General features: G+C 44.9%; 1 protein-coding gene across 2 annotated transcripts in view; it reads left to right on the top strand.

Moving 5' to 3' along the window:
* The window catches only part of UNC5B (unc-5 netrin receptor B), a 171,633-nt gene that overhangs the window by 123,846 nt on the left and 27,926 nt on the right, over nt 1-19,861 (top strand). For both annotated transcript variants that reach the window (XM_081861782.1, XM_081861781.1), the window contains exons 3-7: nt 6,309-6,452; nt 8,954-9,057; nt 14,522-14,702; nt 15,615-15,782; nt 17,159-17,323. In XM_081861782.1, coding sequence (XP_081717908.1) covers nt 6,309-6,452; nt 8,954-9,057; nt 14,522-14,702; nt 15,615-15,782; nt 17,159-17,323 — 762 coding nt within the window. The remainder of the gene's footprint in view (nt 1-6,308; nt 6,453-8,953; nt 9,058-14,521; nt 14,703-15,614; nt 15,783-17,158; nt 17,324-19,861) is intronic.

The following is a 19,861-nucleotide window of genomic DNA, read 5'->3' as shown; positions in this document are numbered from 1 at the left end:
GCTTTTGACATATCACCTACCTACACAGTCAGCTTCACATTTAGCTGCTTCCCCCCACCCCCATTACTAATCAGCAATGGAACTTGGGTGCTGTGCTGAAGATGCAAATATAATCTGCCCTGTTGCCTTAGATAAGATCCATTTTGGAAATGGCAAACAAGTACCAACAGCCAACTTGCGGAGGAGACTGAGAGGGTGGCTGGTTGCACTTATTGGTAAATGTCTGATCCTGCTGAGTGTGCATCCTTGCCAGGGCTGTGCACGGGGACAGGCTTGATTAAACAGGTGTGGCTATCTTGGTAATTTCAGAGAGGTGTTGCTAATTCCATTACATGATCCTTCATCCTTGTGGTGCCTTCCTGTTTTTCCTCACTCCTGCTCCCCAACCCTTTTGTTTGGGAGGTGCTGTCGCTCAGCAGTGGAGACCATACAAGAATCCTGCTGGTCAATGTGGACATCACTGAGCTAGATGTAGCAACATTCAGACTCAGTATCAGGCATCCTCCTTCATTGATACATCAGCTGCCATCACTTTTATTTCTAAGTTTATGCAAGCATCAAACAAACTGGTCTGCTATGTGTGCTGTTCTGCCCTCTTTGTGTATTGAAGTGGCCCCTTGTAAATGCATGTGCATACATCCACACTGAAATTTTTCAAAAGCAGAGCAGTGGTGGCAGGTATATTAGCAGCAGTGGCCAACATGGGGGGGAAAGGTTCAGGGATAGTGGGTAGTGGGACCAGAGGTTTAAAAGATTTGGTTCTCTGCAAGCAAGGACTCCTGCCCTACCCCCCTGTTAACTGTGGAATCCGTTCTGGAGACCTGTGGTGTGAAAGACAGAAAAGGTCACCATAAGCATGTATAATGCACTTACATGCATGAAGAATGATCACAGGAGTCCATGCACACACATGACTTGTCTCTTAGAGGAGACATGCTTCCACGTGCTTAATATTTGATAAGTTCCCTTCATTCCACAGAAACAAAAATCTAATAGTCAATTTGAGCTGGTGCACTTGCAAGATTCCCCAACAAATCCGTGCAATTTCTCCGCAAGAGAATGGCCTGGTTCACATGCAACGTCAAGCCAAACTGTGTCATAGCACAGTAGTCCCAATCCTTTCAGAGCCAGAGCCCACCTTCAACCCAAAAATGCATTTGAGAGACCCATTTGTTGATTTTTCCTTTGCCATATGTTTGCATGGTGGTGATGCTGCTGTTGTTGTGACCCACCTTGGATCAGGCCACAGTAGTAGGTCCCAACCCACCAACAACCAGTGGTTTTGCATGAATGAGCAAGCATGGGGTACCCAGCATGAGAATTTTTTTCCTCCCCCCACCCATCCCAGTCCTACTGTTGCCATACTACCCAGAGCAAAAAGCCATGGTTTGGCTTAGTGTTGTGTATGAAACCAGGTTTATGGTTTGTCTCACCCCCAAAAAATGATGAGTGGTAAGCCAAGAACAAACTGTAGTATTATGTATGAACTGGGCCAGTGTCTTGTACAAACTCCCCACCTTCTTAGTCGTGCTGATAGGGATCTTACAAGAGGTTGCCTATATTGGGTAGGTAGGTAGGTAGGTAGGTAGGTAGGTAGGTAGGTAGGTAGGTATTGAAAAAGCCATGGTATGAATTGAGCTCTCATCATCTTCTTTTTCATTAGCGAGAAATGGTTGCAATGTATATTATTAACAGTCAGAAAATATTTCTTTTCCCCCCTTTCTCTCTTTCTCTCTCTCTCTCCCTCTCCCATTTGCTCAGTGCAATCTCTCTTTGTAAAACAATTTTAAATGAATATATAACTGTAATTAAAGCTTCCATTAAACAAGTCCGTGCTGCACTGTTGAACTCACGCAAAAAGTCCACATTAAATGCCTTCGAGGGCTAAATTATTTAATTAGGATTGAGGCTGCCAGCATGAATAGCAAATGGATTTGCAACAGGCGGGCAAGAGGCTTTAATGTCCCAGGAGACCACTTGCCACACATTCCTGACATCCCGCCTGCGCTACCATCACACCAGCGAAAGGAGCGAGACATGTTAGGATGTGATCCACAGGCACTGTACAGCAAAGGAGAAAGTTGGAGGAATTAATATTTCTTAAATATTTTAACTGACTACCATTCCATCCTTCTCAAAGGACTTGGTGTAGGGAGCTACACACACAATCATACCATTTCTACTTTACATTCAGAATTCAAGAAGCACTTAATTGTCCCCCCCCCCCAAAAAAAAGTAAGTCTTGTCCTCGGGTTGTAGATAGTGAAGGAGGGGAATTTAAATTCCGTTCGCATTTATAGGTGAACCTGCATAACTTGCTATTTCCCAAACATTACTCAGACTGAAATGCCCCTACCCTTCTTCGAAATGCACACTTCTCAAAATTTTGCAACACACTTCTCCAGCCAAGCAATGTGTACAGAAATGCATCTACTAGGACAAAGCATGAATAAAAACGCATGCGTTATTACTACAAATAGCACACAAGAGTGTGTTCTTGTCAGAGATCAGCTGAAACTGACCCATTTGCCAATCTCCTGTTGAAGAGCTGGTGGCATCCCTAAGATGGTTGGATGGCACTTTGTATGCCTCCTTCTGGCAACTCCTACAGCCAAGCTGGTGCCACATGCATATCTGCTTTCCTTTGGACCACATCAACAAGGTCTTGTCGTTCGGGCAGCCCAGGACATCCATATGCACTGCCCAGGCTTGCATCCCAGAGAGGTCAAAAAACAATGTGGGAGGCATATAAGCTGCAGGACTGGCAGTGGATGGCCTAGATGTATCTTTCCCATGCTGCTCTCATTCTCAGCTTACCCAACTATTATTTGCTTCCTCTGAGGATCCACTTCCTATCACATGCCTGCCTGCCTCTATCCCTGCCCATAAATCTGTTTCCCCCTCCATCATTCATTACATTTGTGCCCAGCTGTTCCTCCAAGATGACATACATGGTTTCCCCACTCCCATTTTATCCTCACAACAACCCTATAGTGACTGGTGCCACATCACCCAGTGAACTTCATGACTGAATGGGGATTTGAACCCAGGCTTCCCAAGTAAAAGGTATAGGTAAAGGGACCCCTGACCATTAGGTCCAGTCGTGGCCGACTCTGGGGTTGCGGCGCTCATCTCGCTTTATTGGCCAAGGGAGCCAGCGTACAGCTTCCGGGTCATGTGGCCAGCATGACTAAGCCGCTTCTGGCGAACCAGAGCAGCACACAGAAACGCCATTTACCTTCCTGCCAGAGCGGTACCTATTTATCTACTTGCACTTTGACGTGCTTTCAGACTGCTAGGTTGGCAGGAGCTAGGACTGAGCAGCGGGAGCTCACCCTGTCGCGGGGATTTGAACCGCCGACCTTCTGATTGGCAAGTCCTAGGCTCTGTGGTTTAACCCACAGTGCCACCCGCGTCCCGGCTTCCCAAGTACTTTCTTCCAAAAGCTGGGACTTGGGCTACTTGCTGAGTCTAGGAAGAGAATGAGAGAACACTGTGACTATATCCTGCAGATTTAAACGGGTTTAATGAGCAATCTTGTCTTTCAAGAGAATTCTGGGAATTGTAGTTTGGTGAAGAGGGTCGAGCTCTCCAGAAGTTGATTATCAGTAGCAGCACCAGGCTATAACAGACATGCCCTCTTCCCAGGGAATTCAGTGAGGAGTGTTCAGTGATCTCTGAACAGATTAATGCATGCAATATTCTTTGGTGAGAAAACCAGGGAAGAGCACCAGAAAGGGTTTTTGGCAAACAAACTTTGTCTGTGGATATAACAATTGAAGCATGGTCACCCTTCAGCTTATGAACACTACAGGTAATTAAGTTTGGGTTTGAAAAACAGCTGTGATTTGAAGGTCATGGAGCAAATATACCATTTACTTATAGAACGGGTCAGTCCTGGTAGTTTAGAATATGAGCAGATGCCTTAAAGTATAAAGAAAGAGGCTTCTGAGAGCTATTCTTATTAATAAGATGGCAGCTTCCCAGACCCACAGAAAGCAGTTGGAAATGTCAGCCATAACGGGCTCAAAACCTTTATCTGTCTCTACCTACCATGTTCATTAAAGTAGCAGCCATCTTTATTGAGGGCATAAACATCTTCAGATCGCGTTGCATATCTTTAGTACCACCGTTAGTGTGTGTCTGTGTGTGTGTGTATGTTTTATAAGCAAATGAAATACAATTGTCATAATGGGAAAGGCAAGAGAAACAGTTGCTTCAACTGCTGCTGAATCCACTCTGCTCTTCATTTGTAGACAATTGGCAGCGAGGTTTTACTATATTAAGGCAATAAGATTAAAGCACATGCTTATGTGTCTTGCTGAATTGAGGCTGTGATTTTTAATGCGGCGGTGAAGCGATTAAGGTTGCACTAAAACAGGAGGAGTAATGGGGTATATCTTAGCCAGTAGTAATAGCGGCTCTTTCGTAAAACAGCTGAATGTTGATAATGGCTCTATCAGAGTTATCACCCTTGGGTGACTCTAGAGTTCTGCCCTCAATGGGAAGTTCATTTGACCAGAAACAGCCTCCCTTATGACTTGAGGAGCTTCTTCTTTCAAAACATATTTCATTTGCTCAGCCTGTTGGTACTCAGTTCTTAATCGTCTAAATTTCTCGCCTCCTTCCACTTCTTTCTTTTTGCAACTGCCTCTTTTCACACACAGAGAGACAGACACAGAGAGACATACATACAGACAGACAGACAGACATGGCAACCATTATTGCCCCACTTTATCCCTAGAGTTGGTAGAAGTTTATCTTCCCTATAACATGAAAGTACCAGCTCCCCCCCCCCCCCGCTTATGTGGCCTAGTAGGACCAAGAAAACTGTATACCAACTGTAGATAGCTTAAAAGGGGGGTGGCGGCCCATCAGGATATTGGGCTTTTGTCCTGGACTGTACATGCCTCCTAGCCAATTAAAGAAATTATGTGTGGACATTGAGATCTGCTTTATACTGAAGTCAGACCATTGGTTCATCTCACTCACTCTCGTCTACATGGCCTGGCAGCAGGTCTCTTCCCCAGCCCCCTAACCAGAGATTCTGGGGATTAAACCTTGAGCCATCTTCAAGCAAAGCAGGTATTCCAAACTTAATTTTAAGAAGCACTCTGTGGGCGGTTGGGATGGAGGTAAACGATGAAAAAGTGAGAAACGGCTCCTGAATCTTTGGCCATCATTTGGAAGAGGCAGGACCAGCTCAAGACATTTTGTTGCCTGAGGCAAAAGACAAGATTGCGCCCTAACTCGCATTCCATCATACTGACAGTTGAATTTTACTTCAGCACTAGCTGTGGGTCAGCATCCTCCACTGGAGGGCAACAGAAGAAGAGAAGAAGAGTTTGGATTTGATATCCCGCTTTACACTCCCTTTAAGGAGTCTCAAAGCGGCTAACATTCTCCTTTCCCTTCCTCCCCCACAACAAACACTCTGTGAGGTGAGTGGGGCTGAGAGATTTCAGAGAAGTGTGACTAGCCCAAGGTCACCCAGCAGCTGCATGTGGAGGAGCGGAGACGCGAACCCAGTTCCCCAAATAACGAGACTACCGCTCTTAACCACTACACCATACTGGCTCTCAGCAGGCCATCTCAGGGGACACAGAGCCAGCTACATGACACACACAACTCTCTCCTCCAACACCTTACTTCTGCTTCCAACACTACAACCCCAGGGAAGTGCCACATGAGGCAACCCTGCCAAATCTGCTACCTAGCCCAAAAGAGAGACAGGGAGCTACCTTCTACATTACAGTATACCCTCACCTTACACATGCTTGACTTGTGTGATGGTGATTCAACCCTAATTCCAACCATATGTAATTGCACAAGTCAAGTCTCATGCAAGGTAGAGGGCTTGAAAGCAACAGGGAATAAATCTGCTTCATTTTCTGCAGGACAGCTCTTCAGATATTTGATGAGTGCTATCATGAAATCAACTGAAGCTCTTTTCGTAGGTAGTGAGGAAACCATGGATGTTGTACTCAACCATGCCTTCTTTCTGGTGTGTAGGGCCACCATTTCCCCTTCTACGCTTGCTTCAGCCCTGTGTATGCATTTCTCACTTCCATGAAGGCATTTCTTTCTATCTCCCTCCCTCCCGTATCATAGAATCATAGAGTTGGAAGGGGCCCAAGGGTCATCAAGTCCAACCCTCTGCAATGCAAGAATCTCAGCTAAAGCATCCATGGTCCATGGCCATCCAAGCTCCGCTTTGAAACCTCGAAGGAAGGAGAGTCCACTGTCCTAGCTTCTCATCCCCCCCTGGCTCTCATCATTAACCCTCCTCCTTTTTTCTCTTCTTCCAGGGCTCCTTGTAAGAGAAGTCCAGATTGAAGTCTCTCGACAGCAAGTGGAAGAACTCTTTGGCTTAGAAGACTACTGGTGCCAGTGTGTGGCATGGAGCTCTGCTGGGACCACCAAAAGCCGAAGAGCTTATGTCAGGATAGCATGTAGGTCTTGAGTGTGTTTAACCCTCCTTCATACGGGTATTTTTCATACTGTGCATTTCTCCCCAGGTACTTAGTCTATTTGTATGTAGGGACAGAGATGGACAGAATACCCGCCAAGAGCCATATTGTAAGCAGTTCATGTTTGCTCAAATGTGAGCCATTCTATACATTTTGGGCACGTTGGGGTGTGAGAGTGTGTGTAAGAGAAAGAAGGAGGGATACCCTTTGTTGGAAAGGAGAATTTTATGTTACATTTTCCTTGGTGAGGGTTGTGGGGTTTTTTGTTTTAATGAGCAGAACAAGACAAAAGAGAATTCATTTCATCATAGTTTATTGGATTGTTTGATTCAAGGATTTCAATGGGCTTTTCACATATGTTCATATATTTATTATTTATTCTCATGGGAGAAAATGAGAGCCCTTGGCCGTGGGATCAGAATGGCAAAGATTAGGCATTACTGTGTGTTTAATAATCAAGAATGGAGGCAAGTTATTTTGATGTCAGGGGAAGTTTGTTCTCTTTATGTTCGGATGCCGCTTGGAAAAATATTACCAAACTTGACACGAGAGGTGGGAGCAGTGCTCTTCACTGATATTTGGACACTCACTGCCATTTTTAATCAAGCTGGCAAACCGCAATGTCCCTTTGGCATGACTTCCCCTGTTTTTCAGCATAGAATAGATTTGGCTGCTTTTCAATAGATCATCTCCAATTTTGGCATGATGGCACCTGTGGTGGGAGTGGCAATTTTTGTTAATGTTCAGATGCCAGTGTGATTTTGCATCAAGGTGGTGGACTAAGCATGACTTTGGGTTGACTCCACCCATTTTTTGGTGTGACACATCCAATCTCACAAATGGCACAATGTTATTTTTATTTCTAAAAAATATGCAGTGCTTATATATCTGGGCGCTCCACACTAGTTTCAAAATATGTGGCTTTATTTTTCTACATGGCTCCCTTCCCATGCTACAAAAAAATAAAAATAAATGTATTCTCAAGGATTAGAAATGCAAGGATTAGAAATTTGTGCGAACAGGCACTATAAACTTGCAATATGCAGTTCTAGAAGCAGTGGTGGTTTGAGGGATGCTAGCCAGTGAACTTTCTCGTTCCAACAGATCATGCTGTGATAAGATCTACAGCGATCAAGTCTTGTTCATAAAACAAGACAGCAAATTATCATCATTGTCATCATCGTAATCATCCTCAAAAATAATTACTTTGGACAGCATTTATTTTCATTGGAACAGTTTGTCAAAACTGCTTGAGAGAAATTAGGTGGGTTTTAGTGCCACCTACTGGTTAATACTGGGGCTTGTTTACTCGTAATACAGTTTAAGCACACAAAGTTCTTTGAAACTGATGCAATATTCAAGTATTAAGAAAAGCCGCTTAATATTGCTAATATATTCCTGTTCCCTGTGGCTGCAAGCAATACAATCATTCTCTAATGTTGATGTACAGAATTCAGAACATTTTAGCAAAGGTTTGATACACGGGGAAGGAATAGCAAGGAATGGAGATATTTTGTTTGGGAGTAGAGTTAGTAGAGGCAGAGGCAGATCAAGAAATTTTGCCGTCTGAAGCAAGCACAAAGTGAAGTCCTCTCATCACACCATATACTAAAGCCAGCTGGACTTGTAGTTGTCTCCTACTTCAGCACTTGGGTTAGATTAGTTAGATGTTGGAAGGCATGATGTACAGCAGACATAGCTCTGTTGTCCAACACTTCACCACTGCTACCTGCCCACCCAGATTCTGCTGCTTGAAGCAGCTCATCACCACCTAATGGTAGGGCAGGCCCTGAGCAGACACACAAAAATATCATGTCCTACATTTTATGGAGAACAGCTATGCAGGGCTGTGAGACCTTGTCCTCTCTCAACTGTTTCACTCATTTGATTTGTGGGAGTTCGGAAAATACAGTCCGTACATTCACATGCAGCAGAGACTTCCTTTTACCTGCAAGCCCACACATCTCTGGAAGCAGAAGTGGCTTACTCCCAAGTAAATATATCTGAATGGGGTGTAAAATACAAACTCTGCATGTCCATTCTTCCTTTAACTACCACGATGGGATCATCTGAGTGCTTCTGAAAACCCTTATTGAGATAACCCGTGAGACCAACTGAATGGCACCACAAGGACTTTTAAGCAGTGCATTTCCTCACAAATCTCCACATCTTCATTTCAGTAAGAATTGGCAGCCTTGCCAAGTAAGGAACCTCAATTAGCACATTTCTCCCACCAAAGAAGCCTGGGAACCCTAGTTGGTTAAGGGCGCTTGCAGTTGTAGCTCTGTTAAAGTGTAAACTACAGTTCCTAGGCTTGTGGGCAGGGGCGAAAAATGTGCTTTAAATCTCTGGTGCGTACCCAGCCTAAGGTCATGCTGAGCTCTTGACATACCACCCTCTCTCAGCTGGTATGACAAGGCAACTGAGTTCTGCAAGTGACTCCTGGACTGATGCCTGGTGCTTGTTTTGTTTCCCATTCATAGACCTGAGGAAGAATTTTGACCAGGAGCCCTTGGGGAAGGAGGTTCCTCTGGATCACGAAGTGCTTCTGCAGTGCCGCCCTCCTGAAGGAGTGCCAACAGCCGAGGTAAGCAAGGCAGGCCACGGGGGGGGGGGGGCAGCGTTGGTGGCAGCAGCCGCCAGCTGGGAGGAGCCTGCGGAACTGAATTGCAATTATTCCCACAAGGCGACGCAGGCTCATGTTGTGTTTCTGTGTGATGATTATCATCACTGTTATTAAAGTGCACATGCAGCACTTTCCCATGTGCCAAGGGATGTGCAGGGCTTATCTCAGATCACTGAGAAAGAGAACATTCTATACTTGTTTCATTCCTTTCTCTGCCCGTAAATGTGAACTGTCTCCCTTCACTTTGGCTCATTGTAGGTCCCTGCTTAGCAGAAAATAGACTGACACTTCAGTCCTAGGCGTAGGGCGTTGTTTACTCAAAAGAAAGTACCATTACACAAGTAAGCCTGTGTAGGATTGCACTGTCCAAGCTACACGGCTTTGGGGGATGTTCCCCATTTAGAGAACTGCACAATTTAGCCATTTTGACACACACACACACACACACACCTTTAGGGGGGAAACAGGTGCTTTAATTTTTATTTGCTTTCTGTAGTTCTTTAGTTGGGCCCATGCAGGCCCTAAAAGAAGCCTAGCCTTGTGTTCTCAAACCTGTTTCAACTGCCTGGTTGTGAAAATACTAAGCTTCCATTAGTCAGCCGGTTTTTTGAGCTGCAGAAAGGAATCTTACCCTTCCGATGCACTCCTGCCATTGAGCTTGGATTTATTTGTTTTACACCACCACCACCCCCGTCGCCACCAACCTCAGTGTCGCCTTTGGCCCTATTTCTTCTATCCTGTTACTTTGGACAGTTTTATCCATGTCACATGGAGGTCAGGCAGCTGCAATTCTCTTCTCGTTTGCACTCCCTACACACAGTTTTCAAGGCTTTGGTGGCATATTTGTCTCTCTTAAGGGGAGGAAGCTTGGTGGAGTGAGGTTTATTCCGCTTTGTAAAAAATAAACCAAAACATAATAGCAACAACAACTATGGCCTGGCATTTCTGCTGCTGATCATGGCTTCTGATCAGGAATTGCCCTTGTAGACAGCTCTGATCTCTTCAGTGAGGGTTGCGGTGAGGCAGGCAGACGAATCTTGTTTCTGAAGAGGTCGCTTCAGCTTGGCACCATGTATCTCCTCGAAACTGGTGGTGCTGGCTGTGGACTGGGCACATAGCCAGAGCTGCCAAGAAGTACACGGATTAGTGTGTGATGCTGCTAATACCCATTAGGATAAGGCTGCTCATGCAAAAAGCCACAGAAGATAACTCTTCTTAGCTTCATTTTATTTTACAGTACCGCTATCAGGCTAGGGCATAGACGCAGAGCTGGAAAGCACCCAAATATCATCCTGCCTGTTCCCAACCTCCCGCTGCAAGGTGGAAGCATCCATCCAGCAGATCAGGCCCTCCACTTCATCAACACACGCAACCAGATCACAATGCTCAACAAGCAGAGAGAAGATATGCTGCAAGCCTCTCTGAGCTGAGCAGAGCAGAAAGCTGGCTGACACAATTACAATTCAGGCCCACAGCAGAGAGAGAGAGAGTGTCTGTCTGTATAAACAGTCAAACTAGGGCAGGTGAAACCTGCATCCTTACACAGCCACGAACCTCAATGTGCGACCCTTGGCAACTGTTTCTGCTAATGTATCTCAGAGGGTTGTTCTGAGAATGAAATATGGGGGAAAACTATGAAGGCTGACCCGAGCTCCTTGGAAGAAGGGCAGGAAAGAATGCAATAAATAAACAAACTGTAGGTGCAAACCGATGATGGGGACAAATATTCCCGCAAACAGACAAAAGGGCAACATCTAGAGATGTTGATGATCCATGGATGGTTTGGGCAGCCAAGCTATCTAGTGATGCAGTGAGTTGTACTACAAAACATTGGGCGGGAGGAACTATGTTGGCAAAGGTTGCTGTAGACTAACTGAGGAAGCAGCCACAACAGTGGGTGCATCTTGAAATGGAGTCTAAAGTGTCAGTTTATTTATCAACACATAACCCAGGTGTTGGGAAATTTTGGCCCAACTACAACTCATAACCCAACTGCAACTTCCATAATCATTGGCCATGCTTGCTGAGGCTAATGGGAGTTGGAGTTCAGCAACATCTGGAGGGTCATATGGGTTCCCCACACCTGACATAGCCCCTCAATAAGTTATCCCTCTGTATCCTCCTATTAGGTGGTGAGGAGAACTTTACCACACTTCTGCACCCAATCAGACATAATCAAGGGAGTGGCAAAAATTCACCCTGCTTCTTCTTGCCAAGTTTTCTTAGATGGTGGTGAAGATGCTGTGCAACTTAACATGCATAAAATCACGTGGTGAATGGCCAACTGAAATCACCCTGAACCTTTAGGCAAGAATACAGGGGAAGTTACTTGGGGGCAGGAAGAGTGACAGGGATCTGTCACAAATAAATACTTGTGCCCAGGAGATCCATGGTCTTCTTAGGAAAGAGATGGCTGCTAAGCAAGACCAGCTCTCAACAGGACCCAGGTTTGAGATTCCACCTGGAGACTTGGAGCACTTTCCCTGACAGTGATATATATCTTTTCCTACCAGGCTTGTTCTGGCAGAATGCTTTGAGATTCATGAGCTAGGGCTGTAGCATTGCCTCCAATGGTGATTGCTGCCCTCCCATTAAATGCATTACTTTCCCCTCTTCCATAAGACAGATGCTGGAATAAATGTTTAAAAGCCTCCTGAAATATCTGTCTCCTGCTTTCCCGCCCTCAATTTTAGGGTGTTATTCTAACTCAGACATGCAGACTTGTTTTATAGATTTTGGTTGCTGATATATCTTTCCCCCACCCACCCACCAACCAACCACTCTCCAAATTTGCTGGCAGTTGGTAACCAGAAACTTCCTGCCTTCCTCCTACAGCTGGGCACATCTGCGCCTTCCCTGAAGGCACACCGTGAATGTGAATAATTGTAGGCAAGGATGCATTTTTTCCCATTGCAGCCCATTAATAAATCACGGGGAGCTGTTACTTCTCTCAGATATCTGCCCAGCCACCCTCTCCCCACTATGCACACCACAGAAACACACACACACACACACACACACACACACACACATCTGCCTGCTTCTTCCAAGCAACTGCCATAAAATTCCAGCTGGGAGTGTTGGCACCTTAGCAGATTGCCAGTTTACAGCCAGGAGAAAAAAAGTGTGCATGAGGTAAATGAGTCGGCTCCCAGAGCCGGATCGGGGCCGTGATGGATAGCCTTGCACCGAGGCCTTCTGCTTTCATTATTCAGCAGAAGTGTTTATTTTAGGCAGTGGATCTGTTATTTTGACACCTAATAATGTACTTAACCTCAACACCTGTTCAGCTCAGCCTTCCCTCCCTCCCGCATGGGCTGATCAGCCATTAACTCCTCGCAGGATTTAGCAACGAAAACACAGAACGAATTGTTTTCCAGTGAGGGGGAGAGCAATTAGAATTAGGACGTATCAACATTCCTGGAATTCCCCTGACAGTGGCAGAGCTTCACACAGGGGTCATCTTTAGTCTTTGACACCCTGTGACCTGGTACTTCCCGTGTAAACGGCCCAACTGGTGTAACGGCTGGAACATTAGCTTGCATTTTGGGAAACTCCAACCCCCGGCTCCCTTCCGTGAGGCTCTTAGGGTGTCGCAGCCTTGTCACAAGGCCAAGTGAGGCTGCATCTTCAGGCAGCCTATGGGGAGCATCACAGAAGTTGTGGCAAACAGCTGCCCCCAAATCTGCTGGTTCTGCAAGTGTTGTGCAGCATGCTTTCAAACAGAGGGCAATGCCACCTCCCTGCTGGCACTTTATGAACACGCATACCAGAGCAGTTGTTTGGGTGTGTGGCACCATCCCAGGGACATAAATATTCTGCTGTTGCTGCTACCGCAGGAAACTTCCAGCGACTTGTGACTGCAGTGGCAGGGTAACGCCGCTGCCACCGCCAACATAGCATCATATGGCTGTGCAGCTAACATTAGGTGCCTGGGGTGTAAAGATGCTCAGTCTAGATGGAGTGCAGGCAGTTAAGCACACACACGCATATACCTGGCAACTGAGTGCCGATGGAGAGACAGGTCATTCCAAGCTAAGGGCAGGTAGACCATAGTGTCCTGTAAGGTAGCACCTGGATTCTGCCTCTAGAAGACCAAGAGGCCTGGTCCATGCGTGCAGGTGAATGAGGAGGCAGAATGGATATTTCTGCTTCAGACCTCAGGTGCAAAATACTGTACTAGTTTTGAGTACACACATATGTTTTAACAACAACCCTGTTTGGCAAGTTTTAGAAATGGGGATGGGGGCAGAATGCTAGCATATCCTAGTCCAGCCCCTTCAGAGCTAGTTTTCTATGTGCAAGGTTTTGTGTTTTTCGCTGAAATGGCAAAACACCACTTTCAGCCCAAAATGGTGCAGTCTAGTCTATCGCTTCAGGACTCCACCATCTCGTTCCCATTTCACTTTGTCACCTGTGTGGACGAGGCCTGAAGCCTTCAGCCTCACACTCTCAGAGCATAACTTACTTTTCAGAGTTGTTGTTGGGCTAAAACTGTTGGTCTCAGCAACTTGGGGCAGGATACAAATGTAAGAAATTAATCTGCAATTTGTCTGGCCTTGTAGTTTTTTTGCTAACAAAACAGCAAAGTGGTTGAACTGGGCCATTCCACATCCAGCTGGTGTGGCAGATGGGAACAAAATTAAAAATAGAAAGGTTATCTGTAAGAAAGTCTGTCCTTTCTCGAACAATGAGCAAAGCCCAGATGCATTATGGTACTAGGGCCTCCTGGGGTGACAGGCAGGGTTGTTTATTATTTAAAAAATGGGTTGAACATCACAAGATTCAGGATGCTTCATAAATAAGGCCTGTTTATGCTTACTCAGTATTACTTCTACGTAGGATATTGCATGTACCAGTGCAAGGCAAATGGGCAAACGTATACGTGCCACAGGAACCCAATGGAGTTTTCTGTCATGGGTACTTGCGGCAAATTTCGCTCTGCTTTCTTTTGGACTACATCAGTGAGGCCTAGAGTGGGGGGGGGTCTTGTAATCTTGGCAGCCTGCTACCTCCGTACACACTGCCCAGGCTTGCTTCCTGGAGAGGTTGCTTCGGTGTTGCTAATGAAGCAAAAACAACACAGGAGGCAGCAGTTACGAGTTACAAGCCTCTGCGGCCACAGCAGGCGCTGTGATTCTCCCGCAGTTTGACTCCACCCCTGGAGGGTTATCCAACAGAATTCCAGGCTCTGGATGACAAAGTTCCATGGCTTGCTGGGGAAGCCTATAACTTTTTTATAAAAAAGTTATAGTTCTAGATCTGGCTTTGGAATGAAGATCACATGTTGCATGTAGTGTGTGTGTTACAGTAGTTAACAGTGGCTCCCTCTTCCTCCTTCCTTCATTTTTTTTTTTACCTGTCCCAACACCTTCTTTCCCTATTCCTTTCCTCCCTGTTTTTCTCCCCCCGTGGCTCTCTCTAGGTGGAGTGGCTGAGGAATGATGATGTGGTTGACACTGCCCAAGATACCAACTTCTTGATAACTATTGACCATAACCTCATCATCAAGCAAGCCAGACTTTCTGACACTGCCAACTATACCTGTGTGGCCAAGAACATTGTCGCCAAACGGAGGAGCACCACAGCCACCGTCATTGTCTATGGTACAGACTTTTTGCTTTCGGCAGGTTAGGGGGCTTATTCACATGGTGGATAAGGAGAAGATGGGAACACAGTTTTCTGCAACATATATATGTGTGCATGTATAATTAAATACTTGGTTCATGCAGTATGTAATCATCCACATTAAATGCAAATAACAACCTGATCCTCTAAACATGTTTGTTCAAAAGGAAGTCCCACTGAATTTAATAGCACTTGCAATTGTATTTTAATATTTTGTTGGAAGCTGCCCAGAGTGGCTGGGGAAACCCAGCCAGATGGGCGGGGTAAATAATAATAATAATAATAATAATAATAATAATAATAATAATAGTTACTGCAAGAGTCCCTACCTCTGCAGTTTCCCCATCAATTGATTGATTGATTTCTTACAAGTTATAGGTTGCTTCATTGTAAGGCAATCTCGCAAATAAACTGGTCCCGATCTGTTCAAGGCTTTAAGTACCAATAGTTAACACCTTGAGCAGTTAATTGACAACCAGTGCAGGTCTCTGATTCACAGGTGTTACAATTTTGCAGATATTCCTTAATAGATGTTTTCTTACAGAGGTACATTTTATTATTATTGATTGGTGGTGAAGATGCAGCATTTGGGCTTCCCTCTTGTGGTAATTGCACATGGAGAGTGTCCAGTCTGGTGCCAGCTTCCACCAAAAATGTGCAACCCTGGCATGATTGGGACAGCCATGGTGGTGAGGACTTATTGAATGTTACAGCTGCCACATGACTCCAACACAATGTAGGCGTTTCCCAGCATATTTTGTGCGGGCAGCTGTAACATTAGAAGTGGCTACAGGAGAAAGAAGTCAGCTAGGTTGGTATTGAGGAGATAGCCTCACTTGTCTGCTCTTTCATGGTTTTTAATATCCTTTGCTTCTCTTCCCTGCTCATAGTGAATGGCGGCTGGTCTACCTGGTCAGAATGGTCCCCGTGTAGCAACCGCTGTGGCCGTGGATGGCAAAAGCGCACCCGGACCTGCACCAATCCTGCGCCTCTCAACGGTGGCTCCGTTTGCGATGGGCAGTCCTTGCAGAAGATCTCCTGCAGCACTATGTGCCCAGGTGAGGGCATCTCGGACAGCCACTCCTGGACTCTGCACAGTGAGCTGTATTCGCACACAGGACTGTTTCTGTTTGTATAGCACAGAATCTGGTGGCAAAGCTTGATGTATCCAGTTGACTTAGACTCAGTACCCTGTACAGAGCGTTAGAGTATCTCAAGCAGCAGGAGCCAGGCAGCAGAGCATTTGGGAACCATATCTGCTTTAGAAAACAATCCACCAGTTTCCAAATGTCATTTATTAAAACAGCTCATTCTTTATTTAGAACTACCTTTAAATATCAAGGGTTTGGGGAAAGGCATCCAATATTCCATTTTGTACGAACGTTCTGTGTACATTATAGTGCAATGATATTTATGTTGAGTCACAACTGAAGTGAGACTCATAATTTACAGGAAGAACTGCTAACATCACAGCATCTGCTAGCAGCAAGATGTGTTATTGCAAGGAATTGAGGAAAATAACAATGCTCTTAACACTTGCGGCCTGGAGGGACGAAACAGGATAAACAATAAAGAAGCGGGTTGTTTTGTGAGAATTCAATGTACTTTTATGTCTGGATGCTCTTTTTAGACTTCAAAAGAAAGCAGAAAAGTAATAATCATACATGTGATAATGGGAGGCTGGAACCTTAAGAAAGGCAGATTTGGGAATGCATGTGCTAGTCAAATCTGTTCCATTTAGTTTAGGGGGTTTTTTAATTACATTTTATGCTTGGTTAGGATGACAACTGGCAGATGTGGCAAGAAAGCAGGCGGTGCTTTAAAAAAGAGGAAGCTGCTGTAGTAGTTAGAACCTACAGCTTTCAAGATGTCACCTAATTTTTTGGGTAGGTGACCTTTAGCAAGCCACAGTCTTTTGCCCCAGCTCACTGGCTGCATTATGGGGTTAATGATACTGATCTACATTGCAGACTTGTTCAGAGGACTGCTAAAATGCAGCATTGAAATTCTAACTATATATACACACCTGAAAATAGTTGCTTGTATCAGTATGCGTCACATTAAGGCACACTTAAAATACAACAAAATTGTGGTGTAAAAACACTTACGTGTGGGAGATAGTGCATGTTTTCAATGCGGAATAGCTTCCTGTGTTGGAAGGTTGCAGTGTTTTAAGTCTGATCTTACCTGCCTGCCAGTATCACTTTACTTTTTGGTTTGGGGCCGGTGGTGCCAGCAGGTGATTTCGCAAGGGCATCGCCGCATTCTGCTTTTTTCAGGATTTAGTAAGCTAGTCCTACAAGAAATTGTTTCCTCTCCCCCCCCCCTGCACCAACCCCTTCTGCCTGTGCGTCTCTAATTAGTTTCCTTCCTTTCTGGTGGTGCTTCTGGTGATGGATTAGTCCCTGACTGTCTTTTCCCTCCCGAAATGCAGTAGACGGAGCTTGGACGGAATGGAGCAAGTGGTCAGCCTGCAGCACAGAATGCACGCACTGGAGGAGCAGAGAATGCTCAGCCCCTTCGCCCAGGAACGGAGGCAAAGACTGCAGCGGAGTGCTGCTTGACTCCAAAAACTGCACCGATGGGCTCTGTATGCAAAGTGAGTCGATTTGCTGTGCCTAATAAGAAGCAGAGGGGAAAGGGAAGACAGAAGGGAGGCAGGTTTTTCAGTTGTACTGAAAAAGCTCTGCAGGTGGGCATGTAAGACCCAGTGGCAAACTTCTGTTGCCAAGTTATCTATCACAGAAATAAAGACACAACACGTAGGCTAATAGCTGTTAGAACATATATAATAGAATATCATTCTATTTTATGATATTTTTGATATCATTCAAAAAATATAAATAAATCTATTAGAGTTCATATATACAATGTAACAGACTAGTGCCTCAGAATATCAAGGCCATGCATTCAAGACGGGCATCAAAGGTCAGTCTCACAATGGTTATTCAAAGGTTTCAACAGAAGACCTTCTGTGCCACTAGTCTGTTACATTGTATATATGAACTCTAATAGATTTATTCCTACTTTTTGAATGATATCATTATTCTATTGCATATGCTCTAACAGTTATTAGCCTACGTGTTGTGTCTTTGTTTCTGTGGTTGGTTCTCATTGGAACACGGGGGTTTGTTTTTGCCAACTTATATATGGCAGGGGGAGAACACTGACTGCATCCTTTCAGCTCCTTACCCAAATCTATTACCGGTCCCAATGAAGTTCTCTGGCCACCTAAATTCACAGGTTTGAAACTTAAGTTAACTTAAGGTCATTTAAGGAATGGAAGTTTCCTCTCTGCTCTTTCCCAATGTGGTTACCTGAGACCCACAGAAAGCCTCTCTTGGGGCTCCCTTTTGAACTGTGTTGGAGGTGGGACTGCTGAAAGGAGGAAGAGACATAAAAACTCCCTTCCATAAACTTTATTTCTTACTTATTTCTTCTGTACCTATGATGTGTGGATGTGATCAAACATATTGTTGCGCACATAATTACTGGGTACACTTGTCACAGAGCTGTGATTATTTTTCACTCCCTGTTGAGTGCACACTCCATAGCAAACCTGCATTTGACACTGTGTAATGTGTAGATCATCCCATTGCCTCTGCCTCTGGTTGGCATCAGCCTTCTAGGTGAATGGTTTCAAGTCTTGGAGGTGCATGGAGATAGTACGTTAGGGCATAGTGGTGAGCAAACCCAACTGAGCTGCAAGCTACTTCTGAGTCCACCTGCTTAGGAATGGGCTACAGATCCTTGCAGCCCACCTGAATGGGTTCCAGTTGCGCTGCTGCCCAGCCAACAGTTGACTTGAGACTGCTGATTGATGTAGACACCTGTATTACTCAAACGATATGTAGGTCATTCAGAAGAGCAGAATATTTCAGTTAGAAGGATTATCTGTATGAACTGCTGGCTGCCTTTGTAGATAGATGATAGATAGATAGATTAGATAGATAGATAGATAGATAGATAGATATAGATAAATAGATGGATAGATAGATAGATAGATAGATAGATAGATAGATAGATAAGATTAGATAGATAGATAGATAAGATTAGATAGATCAAGAGAACTATGTATGGTAAGGTTAGTGGGTGAAATGCCAGCCTTTCCTTAATGAGGTTTGAGTCCTAATCTTGAATGTGAATCTTCTGAAGAAGATGGACGAACTGTCATTCAGAACCCATGATGGCAGGATCCCTCTGCCACCTGTAGAGCTCAAAGAGTGAAACTATGAGAAGTAGAACAGGGTCTCCTCTTCATACAAGAAAGGAGAACACAGGTGGGCAGGGTAAAGCAATTGTGGATAGTGTCATTTCCAATTGAAATGAGAGAGAAATCTTATATTTCATTTACATCCAGTGAATTTTGTTCAACAATGTGATCCAAGAAATGGGTCCTGATGGTACCTCAGTGGGATTTTTGCTTTGCATGAACACCTGGCTTAAACTTGATCCAGATCTCTCAGGCTACAGAAATTACTTTCAGTGCTAGGACTAAGCCTCAGAAGCCAAGAAGCAATAATGAAGAAAAATATATTTAGACAAGTGCAGAGTGAATTTTCCTTGGTTCTACATGACAACCATCAGCCTATTCCTACCCCCATGTGTACCTGCTCTCTAGCTCAACGGTCCTGCAGCCTGCAAAGGACCTTTGCCTGAGTCATTTTGCCAACAGAAATGATCTGTGGCCCTTTAGGATATTTGACAGCTCAGGAAAGCACGTTGCTTTGCCAGTATTCTCTTGCCAACATCTTCATTCCAGTCTGCTTGTACATTCATGAACATTCCATGACATCACAGTAGCTCAGCCAGTATCTGAAGTGCTCATTGGGTGGTCACAGGAAGGCAGGAGGCAGAAGATGTTTGGTTTTAACCCTTCTACTCTAACCTTGAGGCAAGGCTGGGGAGAATTGCTTTATTTACATCTCTCTAGAGCAGGCTTCCTCAAACTCGCCCCTCCAGATGTTTTCAGCCTACAACTCCCATGATCCCTAGCTAGCAGGACTAGTGGTCAGGGATGCTGGGAATTGTAGTCTCAAAACATCTGGAGGGCTGAGGTTGAAGAAGCCTGCTTTAGAGCATCAAAATAAATTGCCTGAATGAGCAGAAAAGCAAACTTTGCTACAAGAGCAGCCCT

The sequence above is a fragment of the Podarcis erhardii genome (genome assembly GCF_964252035.2).
Source record: "Podarcis erhardii genome assembly, chromosome: 5".
Taxonomy (NCBI): Eukaryota; Metazoa; Chordata; class Lepidosauria; order Squamata; family Lacertidae; genus Podarcis; species Podarcis erhardii.
This window is presented reverse-complemented; position numbering and strand designations above follow the sequence as displayed.